The 27721-nt window shown below is 46.2% G+C and overlaps 2 protein-coding genes across 9 annotated transcripts in view; one reads left to right on the top strand and one right to left on the bottom strand.

Annotated features, from left to right (window-relative positions):
* LOC139234924 (glutamate dehydrogenase, mitochondrial) overlaps nucleotides 1–20469 on the bottom strand; it is a 108040-nt gene extending 87571 nt beyond the window's left edge. The window contains exon 1 of one of the 2 annotated variants that reach the window (XM_070865825.1): nucleotides 19940–20469. In XM_070865825.1, coding sequence (XP_070721926.1) covers nucleotides 19940–20351 — 412 coding nt within the window. In that variant the 5' untranslated portion in view covers nucleotides 20352–20469. The remainder of the gene's footprint in view (nucleotides 1–19939) is intronic. The other variant, XM_070865824.1, reaches the window with a different exon arrangement.
* A 295-nt stretch (nucleotides 20470–20764) lies between these two features.
* The window catches only part of shld2 (shieldin complex subunit 2), a 118486-nt gene continuing 111529 nt past the window's right edge, over nucleotides 20765–27721 (top strand). For 5 of the 7 annotated variants that reach the window (XM_070865818.1, XM_070865821.1, XM_070865816.1 and 2 more), the window contains exons 1-2: nucleotides 20765–21039; nucleotides 26706–26901. The gene's annotated coding sequence lies outside the window, so the exon portion shown is untranslated. The remainder of the gene's footprint in view (nucleotides 21040–26705; nucleotides 26902–27721) is intronic. The other 2 variants (XM_070865820.1, XM_070865819.1) reach the window with 2 other exon arrangements.

Genomic DNA, 27721 nt, shown 5'->3' with positions numbered 1-27721 from the left:
GCAACTCCTGAGGAAATTTGGGCCCTATAGGGTGGGAATGAAAATCTGTTGGTCTTATGGTAATTCAATAAATCCAGTGGTACAACACTCAAGTTGTAATTTTCACAGAACTATTCTGAATCTATACATGAACACAACAGCTTGAATAGTAAGCATTTCCTAACAAATGTTTCCCGTCAATTTTGCAGAAAGGGAACGCTCCCTTAGTGACCACATTCCTACAACAGCGACTACACTTCAGCAGTATTCAGTTGGTTGTAAAACGTTCTAGGACAGCTTGAGCGCTACAGAAATGCAAGTCTTTCTTTCATTTAATACAGCCCAAAGCAACCAATTAAAATGATCCTTGCTGTCGCAGTGATGCAACCAATTTTTACATTTTGTTTTGAACAACATTTATATCTTCTGCGTCTCATTGTCATGGCACAGCGAGTCACCTTAATGGAGTGGAGCTGAGGTAGAAGATCAGCCATGATCTTAATGAATGGCGTAGCAGGCTCGAGGGGCCGAATGGCCTACTCCTGTTCCTATTCTTATATTCTTAACCTTCCGTAGGATTTATTCATGCCCTTGAAATAATAAAAATCTGAGATACCCATTGTATAGTCAGATCTGTTTCCAGTTATATATATTATCTGGGACATATGCCTTCTATCAATATAATCTGAACAGTCAAGGATCACTTTTTTAAAAATAAATTAAAAAAAAAACAGTAGTTCTACCAAAAGGGATATGGAATTGCTATTTTATTCAACAGGTGGCACTACTGCTGCTACTGCAGATTTATCTGTATGCACCAGTTGTGTCATGTGGAAGTTATTTAATACTCCCAGATTTCCTCTCATTCAAGACACGGATTTCTTGCTGAGATACCCTGGTCTCCTCCAACTGGCCATTTGGCACGTGAAGTGTCATGTATCTTACATTATTATACATAACTGTATCCCAACATGCTATACATGACTGTAATAAAATATGACCTGTAACCACCAGCATATCTTACCACCAGGGGTGCACTTGCAAGAGACAGGTATATAAGGACAGGACTCAGGCAAGTGCAGCATTCCAGAGCTGTGAAATAAAGGTGCAGGTCCAGAGTGACCTTGACTTCACTACATGCCTCGTGTGAATCTGTACTGAGGGGACAGGACTTTACAGTGGTGACGAGTTACAGGATTACAGAATCCACAGAATGGCAAACAACGGATCAGATGAAAAGTACAATGCGGGAGACAATTGGGAGGACTTTATAGAAAGGCTCCAAGCAAAGCTTTGTAACCAAAGTCTGGTTCGGCGACGATAAGGCAGACAAGAGAAGAGCCCATCTTTTGACCAGCTGTGGCTCGAAAACATACGCTTTAATGAAGGATCTGTTGGCACCCGAGAAACCAGCAAGCATGTCGTTTGAAGAATTGAGCACACTGGTAAGAGACCACCTGAAGCCAGCGAGCAGCCTACACATGGCCAGACACAGGTTCTACAACTACAGACGCTGTGTGGGCCAGAGCATACCCGACTTCGTGGCGCAACTTCGGAGGTTGGCTAGTTTATGCGAGTTCTCCGATGAACTGAGGAGAGAAATGCTGAGACACATTTTCATTGAAGAAATAGGCAACGCAGGCATATTCCTAAAGCTCAGAGACCAAGAATCTGACCTTAGAGGCAGCAGCACTGGTTGCACAGACATTCTTGGTAGGGGGAAGAAGAAACGAGGTTGATTTACAATGCAGGTACGACAACTAACGAAATATCGGAACAAGAAGTTCACAGCACTAAACAAGCTGCTACCCCCACACACACAGACAAAACCGTGAGAACAGGCTCTCGACAGCAGGCAGAAGCCATCAAGGGCCACAGGAACGGCCGTTCACACCTCATCAATCCACAATGCGAGCAATCAACTACAAACTGAGAGAAGCTCAAGAGAGATCAGCCAGACGCAGCTCATTCTTTGAGAACACTGAACAATGGAACAGGTCTGTGCTGGAGGTGGGCACTCGTCAAGGGGATGTCGATTTCAGCAGGCTGTTTGCAGAAATTGTGAATATACAGTGCATTTGGCCCACATGTGCAAAAAAACAGCAGCTCGGCTGGTATACGAATCGGATGGGTTGGGAAGTGGACCAGAAGATGGTGGGGACAGTACCCAGGACACCGATGTACAGCGGGTCAACACGATCAATGGCCGTTGCTCCTACAACAGGATGCCTCGAATAATGATGAGGGTTCTACTCAATGGGATATCTGTCAACATGGAGCTGGATACGGGAGCGAGTCAATCTCTCATGGGCGCTCAACAATTTGAACAACTGTGGCCGCATAAGAGACAGACCAAAACTCACAAGGCTAGACACCAAACTAAGGACCTATACCAAAGAAATCGTACCAGTCCTCTGCAGCGCCATGCTCTCGGTCACAAACAAAGGGACAGTGAACTGACTTCCCCTGTGGATTGGCCCGGAGACCCCCCAGCACTGCTGGGGAGAAGCTGGCTGGCAAAACTAAACTGGAAATGGGATGATGTCCATGCCATGTCATTAGAGGAACGGACCTTCTGCTCAACAGTTATAAAGCGATTTGAACATCTCTTTCAGCCAGGTGTGGGCACTTTCAAAGGGGCCAAAGTCAAAATCTATATCACACAGGATGCTGTACCCTATGTGATGAGGGAAAAGATTGAAAACGAACTAGACAGGCTTCTGCGGGAAGGCATTATATCACCTGTGGAATTTAGCGACTGGGCAAGTCCCATCGTCCCAGTCATGAAGCCTGATGGATCCGTACGAATCTGTGGGGACTACAAATCTACCATAAACAGAGTCTCCCTGCAGGACCAGTACCTGCTGCCCAGAGCAGAGGACTTATTTGCCACATTGGCTGGAGGTAAACTTTTCTCAAAATTAGACCACACATCTGCGTATATGACGCAAGAATTGACCGAGAAATCCAAGCTACTCACCACCATCAACACACATCAAGGCCTTTTCATTTACAAATCGATGCCCATTCGGCATCAGGTCGGCAGCTGCCATATTCCAGCACAACATGGAGAGTCTGCTCAAGTCCATCCCGGGGATGTTTGTATTTCAAGACGACATACTTATCACGGGCAGGGACACCGACTCCCATCTCTGTAATTTGGAGAAAGTACTAAAGTGGTTGGATTGGGTAGGCCTACGAGTCAAGAACTCCAAATGCCTGTTTCTTGCACCAGAGGTTGAATTTTTGGGCAGAAAGATTGCCGCTGATGGAATCCGCCCAACAGAGTCCAAAACAGAAGCAATTCGCCTGGCACCCAGGCCCCGGAATGTCTCAGAACTGCGTGCCTTTCTTGGGCTACTCAATTACTTTGGGAACTTTATGCAGAACTTAAGCATGCTGCTGGAGCCTCTCCAGGTGCTACTCAGGAAGGGGTACGATTGGTCTTGGGGGGACGCCCAGGAATGCACCTTCAATAAGGCAGGCAACCTTCTGTGTTCCAACAGTGTTTTGACTTTCTTTGATCTAGGTAAAAAGCTAGTTCTCACATGCGATGCGTCAGCGTTAGGGGTCGGGTGCGTTTTGCAACATGTCAATAGTGCGGGCAAATTACAACCCATAGCTGATGCCTCCAGGTCACTTTCGCGGCGGAGAGCGGTACGGAATGGTAGAGGAGGCGCTCGCGTGTCAAAAAGATGCACCAATAGCTTTTCGGGGCCAAGTTCGCGTTAGAAACCGACCACAAGCCCCTCACGTCCCTCCTATCCGAGAGCAAGGCAATAAACGCCAATGCCTCAGCGCGAATTCAACGGTAGGCACTCATGCTGACATCCTACGACTATACCATAAGACACAGACAACTGTGCCGACGCGCTCAGCAGGCTACCCCTGGCGACCACGGAAGGGTCTGACGAACAGGACTGAGCGATAGTCATGGCAATCAATGTCTTTGAGTCCACAGGTTTGCCCATGACTGCTCGCCAAATCAGAGCCTGGACGGCCAGCGACCCCACGTTATCCTTAGTAAAAAGATGTGTCCTAACCGGTGACTGGGCAGAGGCTCGCGATGCCTGCCCCGAGGAATTAAAACCCTTTCACAGGCGCATGCATGAGCTATCACTACAAGCAGACTGCCTGATGTGGGGCAGCTGAGTGGTCATGCCTCTGCGAGGCAGAGAGGCATTTGTCCGGGAGCTCCACCGCGAGCACCCAGGGATCGTTCTCATGAAGGCCATAGCCAGATCCCACGTCTGGTGGCCTGGTATTGATGCAGACTTGGAACTCTGCGTCCGAAGGTGCACCATTTGTGCCCAACTCAGCAATGCCCCCAGGGAGGCTCCACTGAGCCCCTGACCCTGGCCTACCAAACCGTGGTCGCGGGTGCAGGTAGACTATGCGGGCCCATTCATGGGCAAAATGTTCCTCGTAGTTGTAGATGCATTTTCAAAGTGGATCGAATGCACCATTTTAAACTCGAGCACAACCTCCACCACTGTGGAGAGCCTCGCAACCATGTTTGCAACACACGGAATCCCTGACACATTGGTCAGTGACAATGGTCCATGCTTCCCCAGCGCAGAATTCCAAGACTTTATAATTGACCACGGCATAAATCACATCAAGACGGCACCGTTCAAGCCAGCCTTCAACAGCCAGGCGGAGAGAGCAGTGCAAATCATTAAACAAGGCATGCTTAAAATCCAAGGTCCCACGCTGCAGGGTCGCCTGTCGCGACTGCTGCTGGCATACAGATCTCGTCCGCACTCATTGACTGGGATCCCCCCGCGCAACTGTTGATGAAAAGGACTTTAAAAACAAGGCTCTCATTAATCCTCCCAGACATGCACGAAATCGTTGAGGCAAAGCGCCGTAAGCTGACTGAGTACCATGACAGAAATTCAAAGGGGAGATGGAATGAGATAGGGGACAAAGTGTTTGTACTGAACTATGGCAGGTGTCCCAAATGGCTTACGGGCAAGGAAGGAAACAGGCTACTGGTAATACAAATGGACAATGGCAAAACCTGCCGGAGGCATGTAGACCAAGTCAAAAGCAGATTTACCAACAACACTGCGGAACCAGAGTCGGACTACAATGTGGAACTCTCACCACACCTGGTGGACAGAGGGAACAACCTGAGGAAAGGGCAATCCCGACAGCCCAGGCGAGTCAAAAATCACACCAATCGAAACAGACAGCCCAGGCGAGATACCAGCAACCACACCCAAAGAAAAACAGACACGAAGGCAAACAACTGAACCACAAGTCAGACGCTCCACGCGAGAGCGTAGACCACCTGAGAGACTGAACCTATAAAGACAATAAGACCTTGGGGGAGGGTGATGTCATGTATCTTACATTATTATATATAACTATCCTAACATGCTATACATGACTTAATAAGATATGACCTGTAACCACCAGCATACCTTACCACCGGGGGTGCACTTGCAAGAGACAGGTATATAAGGACAGGTCTCAGGCAAGCGCAGCATTCCAGAGCTGTGAAATAAAGGTGCAGGTCCAGAGTGACCTTGACTTCACTACATGCCTCATGTGAATCTGTACTGAGAGGACAGGACTTTACATGAAGGTGGGCACTGGCAGGCATTTTATTAAGAACGGAGGAGCGTCCAAACCCAGCCCACTCCTTCTTTCACTCAACAGCCAATAGTCTCCTCCTGCCCAAAACTCTAACTATTCTAGTATGGATATCTGCTCCTAATCACTATCCAATTACTCTCATCGGGAATAAACACTGGATGATATTAGAAACAGGATCGGGTGATCATCACTGAGGCAAGATATACCAGAGGACATCTATGAAACCGCACCTCAGCAGAAGAGTTATGAAAGATAATATAAAGTTGTATAAAGGACGCAGGTTCTAAGCTCATGTGTCTTGCTATCATTAGCCTCAGCTGATCAAAAGGTGAAGGCTGTTGGCTTTGATTTTTTTCCCCTCAGCTCATGTGGAGCCATGCAGCGAGACCTGGAAAACTGGCCAGAGTTCAAAGATCACTTTCTATCATTAACCAGCATTTCTTAGTCTAGCAAATACAGCACCGCTCTTGAGCAATAACCCATCAAACAGTTTAGTAAATGCAATCTTGACCTTGGTCACAAAATGCAACCTACTTCTCAACTTTCCACACACTTCAGTGAAATGAACTATGTGTTGCTGATACAACACAAGCTTTAGTGGGTGGGGTGGGGAAGTGAAATTCTTTTTGGACCTTATTAGTTTCATAATAACAGTCTATTTGTCTCTGTTCGTGTGGGCAGTTTTAGGATAAAAAACACACACACACACACACACACTAGAATTTCCCCTCAGAGCCAAAATCTCTCCTCCCCAGTGACCCAACAAATCCAGCTCCATCACGAATGACATCCTCTGATCATGGATCATCCCTCATCACCACCACCACCAATGTCTCCCCAAAGAGTCCAGCAAGCTCTATCCCCAAGTCATGGGCTCGACTGGCCTCCTCCTGCACTGTAACCATTCTATAAATACATGGAGCAGCATTCCACAGCACTGTTTTGAGCAAAGGTCGTCCCTCACTGAGCAGAGCCTCCCCTTAACCATGCAGAGATTGATGCCCCACCGCACTCGCCTCCTTCACTCACCATACCCTCTCCTTCTCACATCCACTGACCCAACTTCCAAACATCTGGAGTTATCTCACCGATTCTAATTAAGATCTTGCTTGACCTGAATACTCGACTGGGTCTTAACTCAGTGTGCAATGCAACAAGAGATTGACTGGCATATTTTTTTTTTAAATCAGCAGCAGCATGTTTATTTCAAAAGAGGTTTAGCCACCCCAGCCTGAATCAGTAGTAATTTACTGAATTTGCTTTGAAAGCAACATTTTTATTTCAACATCGAACAATGTTACATCAATCCAAATTTAGCTGCTCTTGCATCGAGCGAGACCCATTCTGGTGGCACCGACCCCAGGCGCACAGGTCTCATGCAGCATTAAGCAGCCTGGAATCACATATCTACTCTTTACTTTTACCTGCAAAATCTGAAGCTTTTAAAAAAAAAGATAAATTAAGCACTTTTGGACTATATGTCTTGCTCTGCTGTGCAGTAATTTCCTATTTCGCTGCCATGTAAATTACTAAATTGTAAATAAACTTGATTAGTCATTTTGTACGTCAGCCTTGGCTCAGCGATGATTGAACTGGGTTCAACTCCCAGTTCAGAGACTTGAGCACATATAATCCAGGCTGATACTTTGCTGCAGTACTGAGGAAGTGCTACACTGTCAGAGGTGCTGTCTTTTGGATGAAACGTAATCCAAGGCCCCAGCTGCCCTCTCAGGTGGACGTAAAAGATTCCATGGAACTATTGTGCAGATCAGGTGTTCTCTCACCAGTGTCCAGGACAATAATTATCCCTCAACCATCACTAGAACAGATTATCTGGACACTGTCTCATTACGGTTTGTGGGATCTTGCTGTGTGCAAAGCGGCTGCCATGTTTTCTATATTACAACAGTGATTACACTTCCAAAAGTACCTAATTGGCAGTGAAGCACTTTGCAACATCCCGAGGTTGTGAAAGGTGCTGTACAAATGCAAGGCCTTTTATCTTGTATAAAGTAGTCTAGCATATGCTACTTTTCACCCAACTGATTTGCACGAGATATAACAATGATTGTGGTACAATCATTGCGAGGAAATGTGTTTAAAAAGCTTGAACTGCACCATTTTTTAAAAAGCTATCAGTCTGCGCTCCTCAAATTCTGCCCTCTTGAGCATTCCTAATTATAATTGCTCAACCATTGGTGGCTGTGCCTTATGTTGCCTAGGCCCCAAGCTCTGAAACTCCCTCCCTCCCTTCCTTAAGACACTTCTTTGACCAAGCTTTGTCATCTGCCGTAATTTCTTAAGTGGCTCGGTGTCAAATTTATTTGCTTTGTCTTAAAACACTCCTGTAAGGAGCCTTACTACGTTAAAGGTGCTATATAAATACAAATTGTTACTGTTACTGATTAATGCTTCATTCCAAGAACAGAACCTATAGCAAGGGATGCATCAATACCTGGTCTGTGTTCAATGGGTGCACAGTGAACAGGAGGAATCAGCCAGCCTCATACTGCCATCAATCCTGCATTGTTACACGTGCTGCAAACAACTATCCATCAGAAATAATATACAGAGTTAAAAAATCCTGCACTCCTGGTCATAGGGAGTAATCAATTTTCATTTTCAATTTTAGGATAATCATTTGCACACCTGCCATACAAAAGCTGGAATCTGAAATAAAAATCGCAGCGGGTTAGGCAGCATCTGTGGAGCGAAACAGAGTTAACGGTTCAGGTCGATGACCCTTCGTCAGAACTGGCCACACACCTGCCATCCTCACTAGATAAAAAAGGTACAAGCCATAACTGTAAAAACTTGAGTAAGTTCTGAATGTCTAAATATCTTTGGAAGCTGTATGAGGTGCCACATTATACAGTAATGTCTATCTGGGCCTTGATTTATAAACAATAATCCCATGATCAGCTGATGACATTTACACTTGCAGCAGGCTCCTTATGAAATCTTCCAAGATCTGCAAGAACAGACCAAGAAATAAGGAAACAGACAATGCTGCTATCAACCATTAAGCAGTCCTGTGACTTGAACTTGTGACCATGTGGTTGTGAGGTTTATGGCAAGATATTTCATTCCTGCTTTTAGTTCTACAGAACAATACTCTCCATTGAATACACTCAGGAAATACTAGACCACTACAAGATGGCTGCGTCCTTCATTTTAATGGAGTGGGGTGGGGGAGATCAAACTGATGCAAATTGAACAACATTTTGGTGCATGTGAACAGTCGAGACGAAGCATTTTCCGAGGCGTTTTACCTGCCTTCTGTTGTACTGTCAGCCTAGTGCTCTGACATCAGTAAAATCTGGGAGCAGGCTACTTGCCCACTTTAAGTCAAGAGACATTGCACAATAACCCTTTTCCTGTTGGCCCCTCCCAAAAACAAATTCTAACAAGAATTCCTTTTGCTTGGTTTCTTCACCAATTCTTCTGAAGGTCATGACTCATATCGCTGTACAGTTCGATGGGTGTCAGCACTCTGCAAGAACCTCAACCAAGGACTCATTCTTCATATGCAAGCCTTGACATATCAGCAACTCGTTTGACCGTAGCTGGAAATGTGGGAGGGGGGGTTAGGGGAGAGGGGAAAAGGATTTGCATTTTATATAGCACCGTTCACATCTGGAGAGCACTCAACACACTTCAAAGCCAATGAAGTGCTTCTAAAGTGTAGTCGCAGTTGTAATCTTGCTCAGGACACCGGGAGCACTCCCCTGCTCTTCTTCAAGTAGGGCCATGGGATCTTATATGTCCACCTAAGCAGACAGATTGGACCTTGGTTTAGAAACATAGAAAAATAGGTGCAGGAGTAGGCCATTCAGCCCTTCTAGCCTGTACCGCCATTCAATGAGTTCATGGCTGAACATGCAACTTCAGTACCCCCTTCCTTTAATGTCTCACCCGAAAGATGGCACATTTGACAATGCAGCACTCCCTCCCTACTGTCCAGCTTAGATTATGTGCTCAAATTTCTGGAGTAGAGCTCACCCACAAACCAATGTTCCCCTTAAGCTGCGGCCACACAGCGCTCTGTAGCTCCCACGCAGCCGGCTCAATGGCTTTTCAATAGGAAAAACCTCGCGTGCACGATATTTTGAATTGGGTGCGTACCCAAACAAAATGAAAGGAAACATTGATCACAACCTTCCGATTCAGAGGAAAGTGTGCTAGCACCAAGTCAAGGCGGCCACAAGGATTGCATTACAGTTATGCCCAATTCAGTCCTAACCCAACAATCTCTCAAGAGGGGTGGAGGAGAAACAGAGAAGACACTAGATAGTGATGGAGTGCAAGAACTCTGGTGATTTTCCCCTCTAGTCTGAGGACATTAGCCTGATGTAGCACACACACTGCTGTCCCAGCCGAGATCAGTCAACTCAGCAACAGAGATGTGAGTGTTTACAGGAATTCCAATTAAGGTCAAGGAATCGAAGCAGATACTCAGTTTCATAACATGTTGTGCGTTCACCCAGTGCCATCGAGGGAGATATCATCTACTTTCAATGCATGTAAACCACCCCCCCCCCCCTCCAATTCTACCCTCTTGAGCATCCATTATAAAAATCGCTCAGCTGTGCCTTCTGTTGCCTAGGCCACAAGCTCTGGAACTCCCTACCTAAACCTCTTCGCCTCGCTTTCCTCCTTCAAGATGCTCCTTAAAACCTACCTTTTTGACGAAGCTTTTGGTCACCTGCACTAATTTCTACTTATGTAGCTTGGTGTCAAATTTTTCATCACATAATACTCCTGTGGAAGCGCCTTGGGACATTGCTACACTAAAGACGCAATATAAATACAAATTGTTGTTGGAAATTACAAGTGCAGCACCTTTCTGTTTGAGTTAGAAATACTAAAAGCAACAGCTCAATTGGAGTTCCTGTAAACAGACTCAAATCTCATTTCATTCATTGACTTACTTCATTGTCATTTTCTGGTCTGTACACTACAATAGGAGTCCTAATGCAACTCTCATTTCAACAAGCATTTTACTCAAGAGTGCAGGTGACTGATGGTCCATTTGAACTACAGTATAGAGGACACTGGTAACACCAGAGTTCAGCATGACCGCACCAGGATTGCACCAGACCTAGTCATTTAATTAACAATGCAAAACCAAAGTCTTCTCGTAACCAGGTGGTAGTTCATCCTGGTACTTTATAAACAGCCTGTCACCGCCACATAGCACTGCCCTCCAATCAAGATTCACAGCATGGCCCTCGATAACCTGGACCATTTCCCATATCTCGGGAGCCTCTCGTCAACAAAGGCAGACATTGATGCGGAGATGTCCATGTCCTCTACTATTGGATCAATGATGAGGTGCTCGTTCTTATGTTGCATACATCACACGATTCCGTCCATCTGGATTGTGGCTCAATAAATAGTGTAGATAAAGTGGTTGGATGAATGGCTCGATGGAAAGGAGTCCTCATGGTAACTGGTGTGTTCCAGAAACCCAGTAAAGTTGATCACATCATAGGCAGTCCCTTGGAATCGAGGAAGACTTGCTTCCACTCCCAAAGTGAGTTCATTGATGGCTGAACAGTCCGATGAGAGCCACAGGCCCGTTATAGGTGGGACAGATATTCGTCAAGGGAAGGGGTCGGTGGGCTGGTTTGCCGCACGATCCTTCCACTGCCTGCACTTGGACTTTTCACGCTCTTTGCGTTGAGACTCGAAGAGCTCAACACCTTCCTGGATGCACTTTCGCCACCTCTGGCGGTTTTCGGCCAGGGTCTCCCAGGTGTCAGTGGTGATGTCGCACTTTATCAGGGAGGCTTTGAGGGTGTCATTATAACGTTTCCGCTGTCCTCCTTTGGCTCATTTACCACGAAGGAGCTCCGCATAAAGCATTTGCTTAGGAAGTCTCGTATCTGGCATGCGAACTATGTGGTCTGCCCAGCGAAGCTGATCGAGTGTGGTCAGTGCTTCAATACTGGGGATGTTAGCCTGGTCGACGACACTGATGTTGGTGCGACTGTCCTCCCAGGGGATTGGCAGGATCTTGCGGAGACATCGTTAGTGATATTTCTCCAGCGACGTGAGGTGCCTTCTCTCAGATACATACAGGAGGGCGGGTATTACTACGACCCTGTAGACCATGAGCTTTGTGTTTAGATTTGAGAGCCTGGTCTTGAAACACACTCTTCCTCAGAAGGCCGAAGGCCACACTGGAGGCTGGAGGCGGTGTTGAATCAAGTGGATGATAAGGGACGACCCAAAGTGCGACTGTGGCCATGAGTCCCAGACCATGGAATACGTCACATCAACTTGCCCACTGAGATCTGCTGCGGGAAGCACATCATTTTTCCACTCGGCATCTCAAGAGGCCATCGAATGGATAGCCAAACTAGACATCCCATTTTAAGCTTTTTCCGTCATACAAAACAACAAATCTACACCATTACTGCATACTGTACTGGCACAACAAATGCATTCAGTAATACCCACACTAAATAGTGATCAAGAACATTGGTTGTGAGCTTTACTTCACATCTGTGACTCAACACAATCAGAGCTACTTTCTTACAAAATACCAGAGGTCAGATTTAATCATTCAAACTGCTATGACAACTGTTACCATAGCAACTCTGCTAGCCACAGTTGAATTATGCCTGGCATCAGTATCAGAGCCCACTAGTTCCGTATTTTTGTAATATTCAAGTGCCTTAACATTGCCTCTCAGCTTCCTGCCAATACAGCAATTACAGTTTGCATGTGGCCTGATTTTTCATTTCATTACAGTGCATGTCTGCTTTCATGGAATTTCGGTCATTGGTCACTTCCATGCCCCCTTCTCCTCTTTACCATGTGCAGTGCACCCCTTATTTAATTCCATTCCTTAGGTATCCAGTTCTTTCTTTGTACCAAATGCAAGTGGCACACAGCCATGCCCATGAATAGCTTGGGCATGACATTGAGGTAGAACTTTTATAACTGGCACAAAGTAGAGATTTTCACCTCATCAGCCTGCACTGTCTCTAGAGGCAACATAATGCTGTGCATATTACACAGAATTGCCCAGTCTCACCTCAGCCACCACTTTACATTTTGTCATGCAAACATAATTTGCAGTGGAAGCTCGACCGCAATGGATGAGCAGATAATGGCGTGGATAATTAAGTCGGCCTATACTTTGTACAAGAGTGTGGCGCTATTTTCTGACAGGCAATCTAAATGGACCAAAAATGCACACATCATGAAGGGTTTTTAGGAGAAACTGATTCCACTGGCAGAGAACACAGATTTAAGGCAATTGGCATAAGTACCAGAAATATGAGAATTTTTTTTTTTTTAAAACACTGAGTTATGATGATCTGGAATGCATGGTCTGAAAGGGTGGTGGAAGCAGATTCAATAGCAACTTTTAAAGCAGAATTGGATAAATACTTGAACAAAAAAAATTGCAGGGGTATGGGGTGGGGGGGGGGGGGGGGAAATGGAACTAATTGGACAGCTCTACCAAAGAGCTGGCACAGGCACGATGGGCCAAATGGCCTCCTTCTGTACTGTATATTTCTATGATTCCACAACCGACCCAGGTTTTTCCATTAAAAAAATGAGGAAGTATGAGAAAAAAATTCTTGACGCCTCACTTCTGCCAAGGTCCCAGACTGAAAGCTCTGATCTTTATCATCTCCTGATTTGAAGCAAAAGGTCAGAGTCGCGTGGTCATTAAATTGTAGCAGACACCGGACATTTCAGATAACTACTTATCCTGCAGGGTCAAGAACCCAGCGTCTACGAAAACTCAAGCTAAGAAAATATTCAATTGTATTTATGCAAAAATTAAACCCAACTGCCACAAAGCAAACAGCAGATAACCAGAAGATAATCAAGATTCCATTCTATATAGGTCTTTAAAATTCTGTGCGTATGTATGTCACACCCGAAAACAGAACACTAGTTCTCAGAAAATCTGCCACAGACACTAGAACAGAGCAATGTCCAGCAAATGTTGGAAATTTTAAAATGCTGCATTACAATCAATGTTCCCTCTAATTTTTTTTCCGACCGTGATGCCTTTCTAAGGGGCTGCGCAACCCATTCAAAAATCCTCACATGCCTGGTTTTTGCATTTTAAAGCTGGCTCACTGGCTGCGCGTGACTTCCAGAGCACTGCGCAGCTTAAAGGTATCATTGATTACAACTAGGGATTCCAGGATCAGTTTTAAGTCAAAACCTACCGCAACAATAATAGTCAAACAACTTGAACTTGTATGTACAACAACTTGCATTTATATAGCACCTTTAACAGTAAAAATTCCAAGGCGCTTCACAGGAGCATTATCCAACAAAATTTGATACCAAGTCAGAGATGTTTGGACAGGGCAAACTTAGTCAAAGAAGTAGGTTTTAAGGAGCGTCTTAAAAAGGAGAAGAATGAGGTAGCGAGGTTTAGGGAGGGAAATCCAGAGCTTAGGGCCTAGCCAGTTGAAGGCACGGCGCCAATGGTAGCGCGACAAATAGCAGGGATGTGCAAGAGGCCAGATTTAGAGGAGGAGGTTACAGATATTGGATAGGGGGAGGAGGTTACAGAGATAGGATAGGGCGAGGCCATGGAAGGATTTGAAAATGAGGATGAGAATTTTAGTATCTTTACATGCAGGACTCAGTCTCAGAGCATTTTACACTAAGGAAGAAAAGAATGTGGTGGAGACTGAGCATTTGGCTGGGGGGAGGGGGCTGCAGAAATAAAGGGGAACCAAAGGGACAAAGAGGATTGAGGAATGTTTTGAAAGCTGGGAGGAAAATTACAAGGGAACAGGATAGAGAATTGCAGATGGCAGGAACATGGTAGCACTATAAGCAGCTGACAATGTTGGAGCAGAGAGAGCAAGGGATAAGGCAGAGACCACTGGAAACAAGGACACAAATTTCAAAATTGATATGTTGGAGTACAGGACACTAGTGGTGCTGGGAGATGATGTGGGTTCATGGAATTGTGGGCGGCGATGAGAGCTGTGTCATTCTGTATGAAGTTGAAATTTGTGGAAGGTTGATGAAAGGTATCTTGTGAGAAGGGCATTGGAGATGTCAAACATGAAGGTGAACACTGCATGGATTATGATTTCAGTGGTAGAGGGAAGAATGGGATGCAGGCAAGCAATGTTGTGGAGGTGGAAGGCCCTTTTGGTGAGCAGAATGGATGTGGGCTCAGGAGCATAAGGGACACCAAGGCTCTGCATTTCCGAATCAGGTTGCGCCAGCCAGGGAGACCGATGTACTCGAGCGAAAAGGTGCTGCCAAGATGGAGAAAGGATGGTCTTGGGTTCGCCAATATCTAGCAGGAGAAAGTTTTGCTACATCTAGGTCTAGATCTGGCTACCAATTTGAAAATATAACAATTTTTGGGTGAGTGAGGAAGACAACAACAGCTTGGATTTAACCGTGAAACGTCCCAAGGCGCTTCACAGGAGTACTATGCGATAAAAATTTGACACCAAGCCTCATAAGTAGAAATTAGTGCAGGTTGGTCAAAGAGGTAAGTTTTAAGAAGCGTCTTGGAAAGAGGTAGAGAGGCAGAGAGGTTTAGGCAGGGGGTTCCAGAGCTTGGGGCCTAGGCAACAGAAGGCACAGCCACCAATGGTGGAGCGATTACAATCAGGGATGCTTAGGAGGACAGAATTACAGGAGCGCAGACATGTCGGGGGTTGTGGGGCTGGAGGAGATTACAGAGATAGGGAGAGGGGCGAGGCCATGGAGGGATTTGAAAATAAGGATGAGAATTTTGAAATCTAGGTAGAGGTAGGTGTCTTCAGCATTCGGATAGAAACTGACCTCATGCTGCTGCAAACTGCCGCCTGGGGAACATGTAGATGAGGGGGGGGGGGGGGGGGGGGGGAGATCCAAGGGTCCATGGGTGACGGCCATACATAAAGTGGGGAAGCAATTGGCAGCAATGTAGTGTCTCCATCCTCAAATAATGAGTAACGAAAGAACTGGGAATGTAGTTACAAGGCAACAATGCTTTCCAGGACTATGGAGAGTGTCATGTATCTTACATGGTTACTGCTTGTACTATTACAAGTTGTGCCACCAGAGGGCACTGCAGTGAGAGACTTGTAGGTTACCTGTACAGGTCTGCCAGGCCTAGTATAAAAGGTAGGCCCACCATGTGTGATCTTCACTCTGGAGTTACATTAAATGGACTAAGGTCACTACAGTTCAAGCACTACACACTGTCTCGTGGAGTCATTATTAGAACATCTGAAGACATAAGAGAGAAACATAAGGTTTGAAATAGAGTGATTGTTCTCTTGGAGAGGCGGATAGTCACGATTCTGAAAGAGGTGGAGATGGTGCCACACAAAGAGACAGACTGATGATGGTCGGGAGCATGGAGACGAGGAAGTGACGCTGAGTGGGCAAGAGCTGGGATGGGAAGTGATAAATGGAACTGGTGAGATAAATGAGCTGAGCGGGAAGATGAGAAATTATAAAGAAGGGCAAGGGTGAAGTCGTGATTTGCTGCAGGCCAGATGAAGAAACCTGGAATTTGGGAAAATAAGACAGACAGTCAGTAGTTGCAGTGATTTGGCACATAATAAAAGTTCCTTGCATATCAATTATTAGATGAGGATGGGGGAAGAACGAGGCAGCTTTCAGTTGTTCAAAAGAGAAGCTACGAGTTGTTGCTGCTCTTCAGGATGATCTTGTAAATGATTTTGGCAAGAAAATTTGCAGGGCGAGAACAATTATACAAATGGCGGCTGACAAATCAGCCAGGTGTTGGGCGACAGTCAGGCCAAATAAAAGGCCAAGGATACTTGAGCACAGCTTACTGATTTGAGGTTGCTGCCCCAGGGAAGCAGTGGGGGCGAAGGCACGGGATTGGAACAGTACAGGAGTATCAAAGCTAGAAAAGATATTTATGGAGAAAAGTTGTGTCATATGTGGCAAGCCATAGGTGGAAAAGATAAGTTAGAAAGAACAGTAGAGACAGCTTGAGTTAGGGTTTCCAGTAGCAAAAAGTGACAAGCAAGAGACCATGGGCAGGGTTCGAGGGATGTGTAGGAGAATGGAGAAGGAAGTGGTTAGAGAGAGCTGCACCAGTGATAAAAACGATAAGCGGTCGACTCGATGTGTGATATCAAGATCAAAGGTGGGTCCTGACTGTGCTCGGGGAAACTGTGAGTGGCGAGACAGGGAGGTGAACAAGACATAAAAAAACTGCCATGGAAGGGATGGAAGAGTTCAAGGGAAGACTAAATTCACTAAGGATGTCACTTGGTGAAAAGACAGAGGTAGAAAATAAAATGGGCGGGGCAGGGTGGGGTGGTGAGAATGGCTCTTCAAATAAAATTATTTTGCAGTATTTCCAGCTTCCTGTGAATTAAAATTGTACAATGAAAAATTCTGGATGACTCAATAAAATGTCATAAATACAAAAAAGAATCAATGCCAGCATTATTTTAACACTTTAAAAAGTCAGAAAGTCTGCAGAAATGCAGAATGCATCGGAACAGAATTTTGGTTCATTATGAAAAGGAGCAATTTTTAAATCCCTATAGAAATAAAAGACAAAATTTGGGCACAAATGAATTTTACAACAGAAAAACTAGAAACCCAAGCAATTTTTGAAAAGATGTTTTAGGGCACAACAGAAAAATTGTTTTTTTTTTATTTTAAACTATTCTTGCAGAATGCCCAGTGCTCCCATTCACCTACTATACACTATAAATACATACTACTGTACTTTTCTGCACAAGGCAATGCCTAGAATCTGCACTTATACCATTCATGAGGCCCTTAAGCTTTGAAAAACAAGAGCAGCACCATTAAGCCCTTATAAGGAATTTTTAAACAGAGTTCCAATTTGGGTCAGAATATTTACTGATTCTAACATTATGAAACAGCTCAGTTAATAAACATTAGTACCACTAGTACCCCATCATTGTATGTGTCTGTCAATTTGAATTCAGTTCCTTCATATCAAATCCACTTCCATGATTTAACTTGGAAAAAAGTCTATTTCCCATTCTATGTTTACGATTATAATTCTTTTTAATAGCAAGATTCACTCTGAGGAATACTTTCCAACTAAGGGCATGAAAAATCAAGGCAGCTGCCTATACCAATTACTACTATATGCACATTATTTTTGGGTTGGCAACAAATAGGGAAAAAAAGCAGAACAAGGAGTATCCATCTACTTGCCTCAGTTGGGCAAGCTGCCCCCCCCCCCTCTCCCTCTCTGCAAGAGCACCCCATCAATATATTTTAACACATTACATTCATTATTTTTTCAGTCTCCTTAGAAGGGTTCTATGTATGGACTCTATTGTAGTCACAATACACAAGAGCCGATTTGCTTCCCAGTATTGCACTGCACATTACAATTCTAGCAAGTTGCAATTTTACTAAATGTTGAATACTTCTGTTTCTCTGTTCGTCATTCAGAAAATCCAGCACTGGAAAAAATTATTTCCATCCAGTAAACAGTCAAGACTTAAATTTTATGAGTAGAAACACTAGTATATAACAATGTTATGTTTTAAAAAACATGGGAATGATTACAATTAAAATCTCACTTCAGGATTCATAACTATAATAGCTTAAGATGCAGCCTAAATCTATCAAACATTATGCTGTTGTGTTCAATATCTACATATTACTACCTCTCCTTTGCATTTGGTCCTATGAAAACTGCAGTCAGTACAGGTAATGCTATACTGTACATTTCTATCAGAGCAACATTTGCTTATACACTATACAGATCACATATAGCTTCTAACAGTCATAAAAGGCATATACCTGCACTAGATCCATTAGTCTTTCTGGCCTAGTTATGGAGCAGCCTTGCTGAGAGTTCTGTATTTACACAAGTGTCAGTTGGAAGGGTAACAGGGCTGTATTGCTGCAGCAGTAAAATTGAAAAGGGCAAGCGAGGTATTAATGTAGCAGCCCCACTGAGGGATGGGGCAAGATGCTATTCCTACAATAACTCCTACAAGGGATAGCATTTATAAGACAGTCTTACGGAGTGTGGGCTGTTTTTAGGACAATTATTCCTGCAGCCGTGCTATTGGGGAGGACGTAAGAATATGAGAACTAGGAGCAGGAGTAGGCCATACAGTCCCTCGAGCATGCTCCGCCATTCAATAAGATCATGGCTGATCTGATCGTGGACTCAGCTCCACTTCCTCGCCCACTCCCCATAACCCTTTATTTTGTTTAAGAAACTGTCTATTTCTGTCTTAAATTTATTCAATGTCCCAACTTCTACAGCTCTCTGAGGCAGCAAATTCCACAGATTTACAACCCTCAGAAGAAATTTCTCCTCATTTCTGTTTTAAATGGGCAGCCCCTTATTCTAAGATCATGCCCTCTAGTTTTAGTCTCCCCCATCAGTGGAAACATCCTCTCTGCATCCACCTCGTCAAGACCCTCATAATCTTATGTTTCGATAAGATCACTTCTCATTCTTCTGAATTCCAATGAGTAGAGGGCCAACCTACTCAACCTTTCCTCATAAGTCAACCCTGTCATCCCCAGAATCAACCTAGTGAACCTTTTCTGAACTGCCTCCAAAGTATATCCTTTTGTAAATATGGAATTTGTAAAACTTGTAAAACTGCACACAGTATTCCAAGTGTGGCCTCACCAATACTTTGTATAACTATAGCAAGACTTCCGTGCTTTTATACTCCATCCCTTTTGCAATAAAGGCCATTATACCATTGGCCTTCCTGCTCACTTGCTGTACCGGCATAATATCCTTTTGTGTTTCATGCACAAGTACCCCCAGGTCCCACTGTACTGCAGCACTTTGCAATCTTTCTCCATTAAAATAATAACTTGCTCTTTGATTTTTTTTCTGCCAAAGTGCATGACCTCACACTTTCCAACATTATACTCCATCTGCCAAATTTTTGCCCACTCACTTCACCTGTCTATGTCCTTTTGCAGATTTTGCATGTCCTCCACACACATTGTAACGTAGCCAAGTTTGGTGACGATACAAAGATGGGAGGAAAAGCACTCAGTCCCTTCCAAGTCGTTAGAACAGGGCAGTTCTTCCTGCAGCTGCCATATTAAGGGATGGGTTAACAGCAGGAGTTGGTGCAGCTGTCCCATTGAGGGATGGGGTATAACAGAGCAGGAGTTGCTGCAACTACCCACTGAGGGATGGGGCAGCAGGGCAAGAGTTGCTGCAAGCTTTCCCACTGAGGGGTGGGTATAATAGAGCAGGAGTTACTGCAACTACCCACTGAGGGATGGATGAAAGGGCAGTTGCTGAAAGTGCCCAGAGTGATGGGGTATAACAGAGCAAGAGTTGTTGCAGCTGAGGGATGGGGCAGCAGTTGCTGCAAGCTGTCCCACTAGGCTCTGCCATTACCTCCTTTGCAGGGCGTCCGGTGCTGGCTGTGCTGGGCTCGGTAGGCCTCGATCACCTCCCATTCGCCGTTGTCCCTCTTGATGGGGAAGGCGATGGACAGGACGTGGTTGCAGGGCTTGATGATCTGCAGGATGCCCCGCACCCGGTTGTGCTTCTGCTCGTCCGACTCGCGGGTCCGCAGGTCCTCCACCAGCTTGTCCTCCACGATCTTGGCCCCGCGGTCGAAGAAGCCCTCGACCATGGTGAAGAAGTTCGGGTCATCCTGCTGCTCGGGCTCGGTGGAGTAGCGTCGGCACTGGAGCAGCGCAGCCGGGTTGCTGAGGCGCTGCAGGGCGCCCTCAGCAGCGGGCGCTGAGGAGGCGGAGGCGGCGGCGGCCCCGCGAGCCAGCAGCTCGCCTAGAAACCGGTACATGACGAGAGAGACAGTGTGTGTATGTGCGCTCAAAAGGACTCGCTCACACACACTGACAGCCCCAAGGGCTTTCCCGCCTCCGCCTGGCACTCAACACTGCCGCCGCCTCATTTGTCAACGCCCCCAGGGCCGGCCTCGAGGACAAGCACCCGCCCACCGCGCATGCGCTCGGGCTAAAGGGGGCGGAGGATCAGGATATTTCCGCACGCGCTCGTCCGCTAGGGGCGGGAGGAGGAGGAGGAGCCAGCGCGCACTGCCGCACCTGCAAGTTGTTTACCCCAAATGGGAGTGTTTGACGCGCGCGCCACCTGGGCTGCAGCGTGCGCGCGCCCGCGCCCGCGCCCGCGGCATTTGATCGGCTGGCCTTCCATCCAGCCAATAAGAGTTGTCCGTCTGCTCCAGGGCCGGCCTGAGGCGGCTTCGGCAATCTTCGGTAATTTCCGTCCGTCTGGCGTCGTTTACATTTTAAAATAGAATCACGGCACATTGTGCCAAGGGAATTCAGCGCACTCATCACGAAATATCTACTGGGAGGGGAAAAACGTGTTTCCAAGAAGAGTTAGCTTGCAGGATGCCCCTTTCGTTCGGGTCTGTTCGTAAATCTTCGCCATCTTGACGTTGTGAGTGTCAGAGGTAGGGAGGATACAGGCTTTATTTCATCAGGCCGCATAGCAGTGAACTTATTTGGGTAAACATTTAACTATTAATGTTTCTGTAACTTCAACTATCATAAGTTGCGTATGTTTTAAAGTAATTTTGAATGACCCGGATGCAATAGATCAGATACCTGCCATTAAATGAAAGATGACTCCACACCCAAAAAGTTCCATGATGTGGTCAACCCAACTGGGAATGCTGCTTCAAATGCTGAGGGATCCCGTTTCAAAGCATAATTCAATCAAGCAGCGTTAACATGGTTTTGTGAAAGGGCAATCATGTTTGACTGGAGTTCTTTGAGGATGTAATGAGCAGGGTGGATAAGGGGGAACCAGTGGATGTAGTGTATCTGGTCCTACAAATCCCCTGGGAGGACAGGCGTACCAACATTAGCGTCCTCGACCAGGCCAACATCCCCAGCATTGATGCACTGACCACACTTGATCAGCTCCGCTGGGCAGGCCATATCGTTCGCATGCCAGACATGAGACTCCCAAAGCAAGTGCTCTACTCTGAACTCCTTCACGTCAAACGAGCCAAAGGTGGGCAGAGGAAACATTACAAGGACACCATTAAAGTCTCCCTGAAAAAGTGCTTCGTCCCCACTGATACCTGGGAGTCTTTGGCCAAAGACCGCTCTAAGTGGTGGAAGTGCATCCGGGAGGGCGCTGAGCACCTCGAGTCTCATCGCCGAGAACATGCAGAAATCAAGCGCAGGCAACGGAAAGAGCGTGCGACAAACCTGTCCTCACCCTTTCCCTCAATGACTATCTGTCCCACCTGTGACAGGAACTGTGGTTCTCGTATTGGACTGTTCAGCCACCTAAGGACTCATTTTAAGAGTGGAAGCAAGTCTTCCTCGATTCCGAGGAACTGCCTATGATGATGATGATTTAAGGAAGGATATACTTGCATTGGAGGCTGAACAGAGAAGGTTCACTAGGTTGATTCCAGAGATGAGGGGATTGACTTATGAAGATAGGTTGTTAGATTGGGCCTATACACATTGAAGTTCAGAAGAATGAGAGGCGATCTTATCGAAATATAAGATAATGAGGGGGGCTCGACAAAGTGGATGCAGAGAGAATTTTTCCACTCATAGGGGAAACTAAAACTAGGGGACTTTGTCTAAGAATGAGGGGCCGCCAATTTAAAACTGAGATGGGGAGGAATTTCTTCTCTCAGAGGGTTGTAAATCTATGGAATTCTCTGCCCTAGAGAGCTGTGGAGGCTGGGTCATTAAATGTTTTAAGGCGGAGATTGTCGGATTTTTGTGCGATAAGGGAGTAAAGGGTTATGGGTAGCGGGCGGCGAAGTGGAGCTGAGTCCATGATCAGATCAGTCACGATCTTATTGAATGGCGGAGCAGGCTCGAGGGGCTGTATGGCCGACTCCTGCTCCTATTTCTTATGTTCTTAAACACGATAACTGGAGAGCACAGATATCCTCCATAATACAGCTAAAGATTGGAGGATTGCTGATTTTCGGAAGTGTTTCTCAAAATTTCTAACTGGTCATCAAGTCTTTCTCTCCCCATTCTGTTTCTTATGAATTAAAGACATAAGTTCATTGCAAACCTTAATAACTAATCAGCAACAGCTAAATATAGAAATCCATTCCTATTTCAAATCAAGAGATATGGGGATAGAGCGGGAAGGTGGAGTCGAGCCATGATTTTACTGAATGGCAAAGCAGGCTCGAAGGGCTGAATGGCCTACTCCTGGTCCTATTTCCTATGTTCCCAACCCTACTTCATCCTGTCCTGCTCTCTGTTTGGTGTCCACTCCGCCAAGTACTGGAAGGCTCCTCCCGAGCAGTCAAGGCAGCGGAACCGTTGCTTGAGCGCCGATGGTCTGCTTGATGATGTTCCTGATGGCAGCGTGGCTGTCATTATATTATTGCTGGCCACGAGTGGTGGGGTTGTGCAGGGGAGTCATCAGCCAGGTGCAGAGTGGATAACCCTTGTCTCCAAGTAGCCACCCTTGGGTTTGATGTGGTGGCTGGACGATTGCTGGCACACCGGATTGGCGCAGGATGAAGGCATCATGACCGCTGCCAGAATTGCTGGTATTCACCGTCAGGATGCGCTGGGCGTGGTCACAACAACTGCACATTACGTGAGTGATAGTCTTTGCTGTTACGGAACATCTCCGGATTGGTATACCGTGCCCACAAGACCACGTGTGTGTGTGCAATCGATGGTGCCCTGCACCATGGGGATGCCCGCTATCCTGGCAAAGCCACATGCATACTCAGTTTGCTTCTCTCTTCAGAGAGAAGACAGTGAAGTCCCTTCTCCTGGAATTGAGGGCCTCTGTGACCTCCCGGATGCAATGATGGATAGTGAACTGGGAAATGTTAGCTATGTCCCTGGCTGCAGACTAGAAGGATCCGCTAGCCAAGAGATTGATGACCACGGTGACCTTGAGGGCCACTGGGAGAGTCATGATCGCTCTGCTCCAAGGCTGTAGATCTGGTTGCAGGAGGGGGCAGAGCTCTGTGCCCACCTCCTTGGTGAAGCGGAGCCTCTGAATACACGACTCCTGGCTTAAGTGGAGGTAACAGAAGTGCTCTCAGAAGACCCTAGATGGGTAGGGCCACCTGCCAGCCCTCCTCCCCTCCCTCTGTGGGCATCTTCGCTGCTTCCGCTCCCTCTCCTGAAGATACTCGAGCATGAGAGGGACTGCAAGTAGAGCCCCCATGAATGTGAGAAGAAGACTTTAAATGAGAATCCACGCCTTCTCTACTTGCCTGTGACCTCAGCAACTTGAAACAAGATATGAAAGCTGCAAGAGTTGCAAAAACTTATAGCGCCAGTACACATCAGCTGCAAGTTGTTGATGATCCCTTTAAATAGCGCTGCTGGGGGCTCCTTCCTGCTGCTGAACTCTTGGTCAACTAGTTGTGATTAAGAGAGGGCGGTAAGTGGAGGGGCGACAGCGAAAATGGCAGACTGTGCATCAAATCAGTGTTACACACTCACTGACATCGCGATCTGCCTCATTTCCATTTCTGTAGCGAGTGCTGACCGTGGCAGCACTGATGACCTGCCCAAAATGGCAACTGCCACGGGACCCATCGCAAACAGTCACCATCATTTTATCAAAACGGGCCTTAACAGCCAGCGCTAAACTCACGATTTTCTCAGCCTTTGAATCAAAAACATAGAAACATAGAAAAATAGGTGCAGGAGTAGGCCATTCGACCCTTCGAGCCTGCACCGCCATTCAATAAGATCATGGCTGATCATTCCTTCAGTACCCCTTTCCTGCTTTCTCTCCATACTCCTTGATCCCCTGAACCGTAAGAGCCATATCTAACTCCCTCTTGAATATATCCAGTGAACTGGCATCAACAACTCTCTGCGGCAGGGAATTCCACAGGTTAACAACTCTCTGAGTGAAGAAGTTTCTCCTCATCTCAGTCCTAAATGGCCTACCCCTTATCCTAAGACTATGTCCCCTGGTTCTGGAGTGCGTTTATCTGATGCCAGATGAAACAGCTCCAGAGAAACACATGTGAATGATGACCTCTTGCCAGTGCCACTAGAGAACTGATCAACTTTGGCAGAAAAAAATCAAAAGAGCAAGTTATTATTTAAATTGATAAAGATTGCAAAGTGCCGCAGTACAGCGGGACCTGGGGGTACTTGTGCATGAAACACAAAAGGATAGTATGCAGGTCCAGCAAGTGATCAGGAAGGCCAATGGTATCTTGGCCTTTATTGCAAAGGAGATGGAGTATAAAAGCAGGGAAGTCTTGCTACAGCTATATAAAGTATTGGTGAGGCCACACCTAGAATACTTTGTGCAGTTTTGGTTTCCAAATTTACAAAAGTATATACTTGCTTTGGAGGCAGTTCAGAGAAGGTTCACTAGGTTTATTCTGGGGATGAGGGGGTTGACTTATGAGAAAAGGTTGAGTAGGTTGGGCCTCTACTCATTGGAATTCAGAAGAATGAGAGGTGATCTTATCGAAACATATCAGATTGAGGGGGCTTGACAAGGTGGATGCAGAGGGGATGTTTTGACTGATGGGGGAGACTAGAACGAGAGGGCATGATCTTAGAATAAGGGGCCGCCCATTTAAAAACGAGATGAAGAGAAATTTCTTCTCAGGGTTGTAAATCTGTGGAATTCACTGCCTCAGAGACCTGTAGAAGCTGGGACATTGAATAAATTTAAAACAGAAATAGACAGTTTCTTAAACGATAAGTGGTTATGGGGAACGGGCGTGGAAGTGGAGCTGAGTCCATCATCAGATCAGCCATGATCTTATTGAATGGCGGAACAGGCTTGAGGGGCCGTGTGGCCTACTCCTGTTCCTATTTTTTATGTTCTGATGAGGCTGTCCGTGAACATCTCATTAGATTCTGATTCCAGTGAATGAAACCCCAGATCACCATTGCTCACTGCTTCCCCGTCATACCATCCCTCTGTCGTGAAACATCACAGCATCCTCCCAGGCTTAAAGCTGAAATGAGAGACAACACAAAACACACATTCCAAACACCAATTATAAATTCATTCAAACGCAATCAAAATGACTATCAACTATTCATCCATGTGTATTCCCTTAGTGCCTGTCATTCGTGTGCCTTTACCTACTCTAGTGCTCCTACGCAGTGCTCCTTCAGTGGCTGCAGCATGGCAGGTGGAAGGCTGCTGACTTGTGGGCGAGACTACAGATCGCCTTGCACAATGGCCTCAACCAGCTGTGGACCGAGAAAGTCCCACTATAGACTGCGCCACCTCGGCATGGGCAGCAGTCTGGGTTGGCTGGTTGATAGGCAGCAGCAAGGGCGGAGTGGCAGTGGTGGGAGGAGGAATGCTGACAGAGGACAGCAGGTACTTGCTCCACAGACCCACTGCCACATCCCTGGGGCGCCCCTCAGCATTCCTAGCAATTTGTTGAGAGGACAGACTGCTGGCCTGTTGCGACATCCTGCAAGCCCCTTTCAGGACTCAAAAACGCAGCAAAGATGGCAGTAGTCTGAGCTTCCACTGCAGCAATGAGACGTTGGGTCATTTCCGTCTGTGCTGCAATGGAAGCTGCAACAGCGCCCATCACACGCAGCATCACGGCTGGGTCAACAAGGTGTCTGCTGGAGTTATCCATCAATTCCATCCTGGAAGTCATGGGCTCCAAGCTCTGCGCAAAGCCCCATGCAATATTGAAGCTGGACTCCTCCTTGACACTGAGGAGGAAGAATCCGGCCCCCCTGATCTGCTCCGTCCCCCCATCTCCAACTCGTGATCTACCGCTCCTCCCCCCCTTCCCCCCCACCCCCCCCCCGTGCGATCTCCTGTTCCGTCTCCCGTTGATATGACTGTTCCAGTTAAACTTTTAGTTTGCTGTGGTCCTCTGGATATTGATCATTGGATAGTTGGCAATAGTGTTGCCACTCAAAGTCTGGGGAGGTGGTTATTACCATGCAGTTATGGAGCACAAATTTTACCTGTCAGCCCAAGCTTCGGTGTAATCCAAGTCCTGCTGTGGGCCTGCATGGGCTTCTTCATTATCAGAGTTGTGAATAGAGTTGACCATTTTATAGCCCCACTCCAGTCCTTATGACCGAGGGCATACTATTGACGAAGCAACTGAAGATGCTGGGCTGAAGACACCTCTCTGAAGAACAATATCTTAGTGCTGCAATGATTAGCCTCCAATAACCAGCTCTATCTTCCTTTGTGTCAGGTATGACTGCAGCCAGCAGCAGATGTTCCCCATGAACCTCATTGACCTCAATTTTCCTGTGGCGTCTTGAAGCCTTAAGATTGTGGGCAGATGCTCTCGCCTTTCCTCTGGCATCCAGCTTTTGAGTCTGTGTCTCGAGCAAGGTTACGATAAGATCTGGAGCCGAGTGTTCTGAGTGTTGATGAGCAGTTTACTGGTGAGTAAGTGTTGCTTGATGACACTGTTGATGACTCTTTCCATCACTGTGCTGATGTTTGGGAGGAGGCTGTTGGAGAGGTAATTGGCCAGGTTAAATTTATCCTGCTTTTTGTGGATAAGGCATACATGGGCAATTTTCCATATTATCAGGTAGATACCAGTGTCATAGCTACAATGAAATCGCTTGGCTATGGGGAGTGGCTAGTTCTGGTGTGCAGGTCTGAGGCACTGCAGCTGGGAGACCTCAGGCTCTCCCAAGAACCTTGGCTTGGACTTGATATTTTTGCTTCAAGGTGTGATTCTGCTAGCTCAGGGTAGATTCTCAGGTCTGAGCCTGTGCAATGTGCACAATTTCCCAGGATGCCTCAGCAGCATTTTTATAGATGTAGTCCTTACTACTAGGGAGATCAAGGGGTATGGCGAGAAAGCAGGAATGGGGTACTGAAGTTGCATGTTCATCCATGAACTCATTTGAATGGCGGTGCAGGCTCGAGGGGCCAAATGGCCTACTCCTGCACCTATTTTCTATGTTTCTATTTAGTTAGTCCAATCTGCTTCTAATAATCTTTTTATTTTTCAAAATTATTTTAAGAAACTTTAAAGGACAAATTTCAGAAGCTTTATTGAGGTAAAGTTTATGTGTGCACGCACGTTAGACTTGGTGGAGGGATTAACCTGCCCACCAGCTTTCACTTTCATCATAGTTTTACCAAGAAAAAAAAAATCTTGATTTATTTTTTGTCAAAATCCAGTTCATTGGTAAAATGGAAGGAGGCCTTTGCCTCTAAATTTATAGTCTGTGTCAGAATACATTTCAA

Source organism: Pristiophorus japonicus, chromosome 22 (assembly GCF_044704955.1).
Source record: "Pristiophorus japonicus isolate sPriJap1 chromosome 22, sPriJap1.hap1, whole genome shotgun sequence".
Lineage (NCBI taxonomy): Eukaryota > Metazoa > Chordata > Chondrichthyes > Pristiophoridae > Pristiophorus > Pristiophorus japonicus.
The sequence above is the reverse complement of the archived record's forward strand: the minus strand, read 5'-3'. Positions and strand labels throughout refer to the sequence as shown.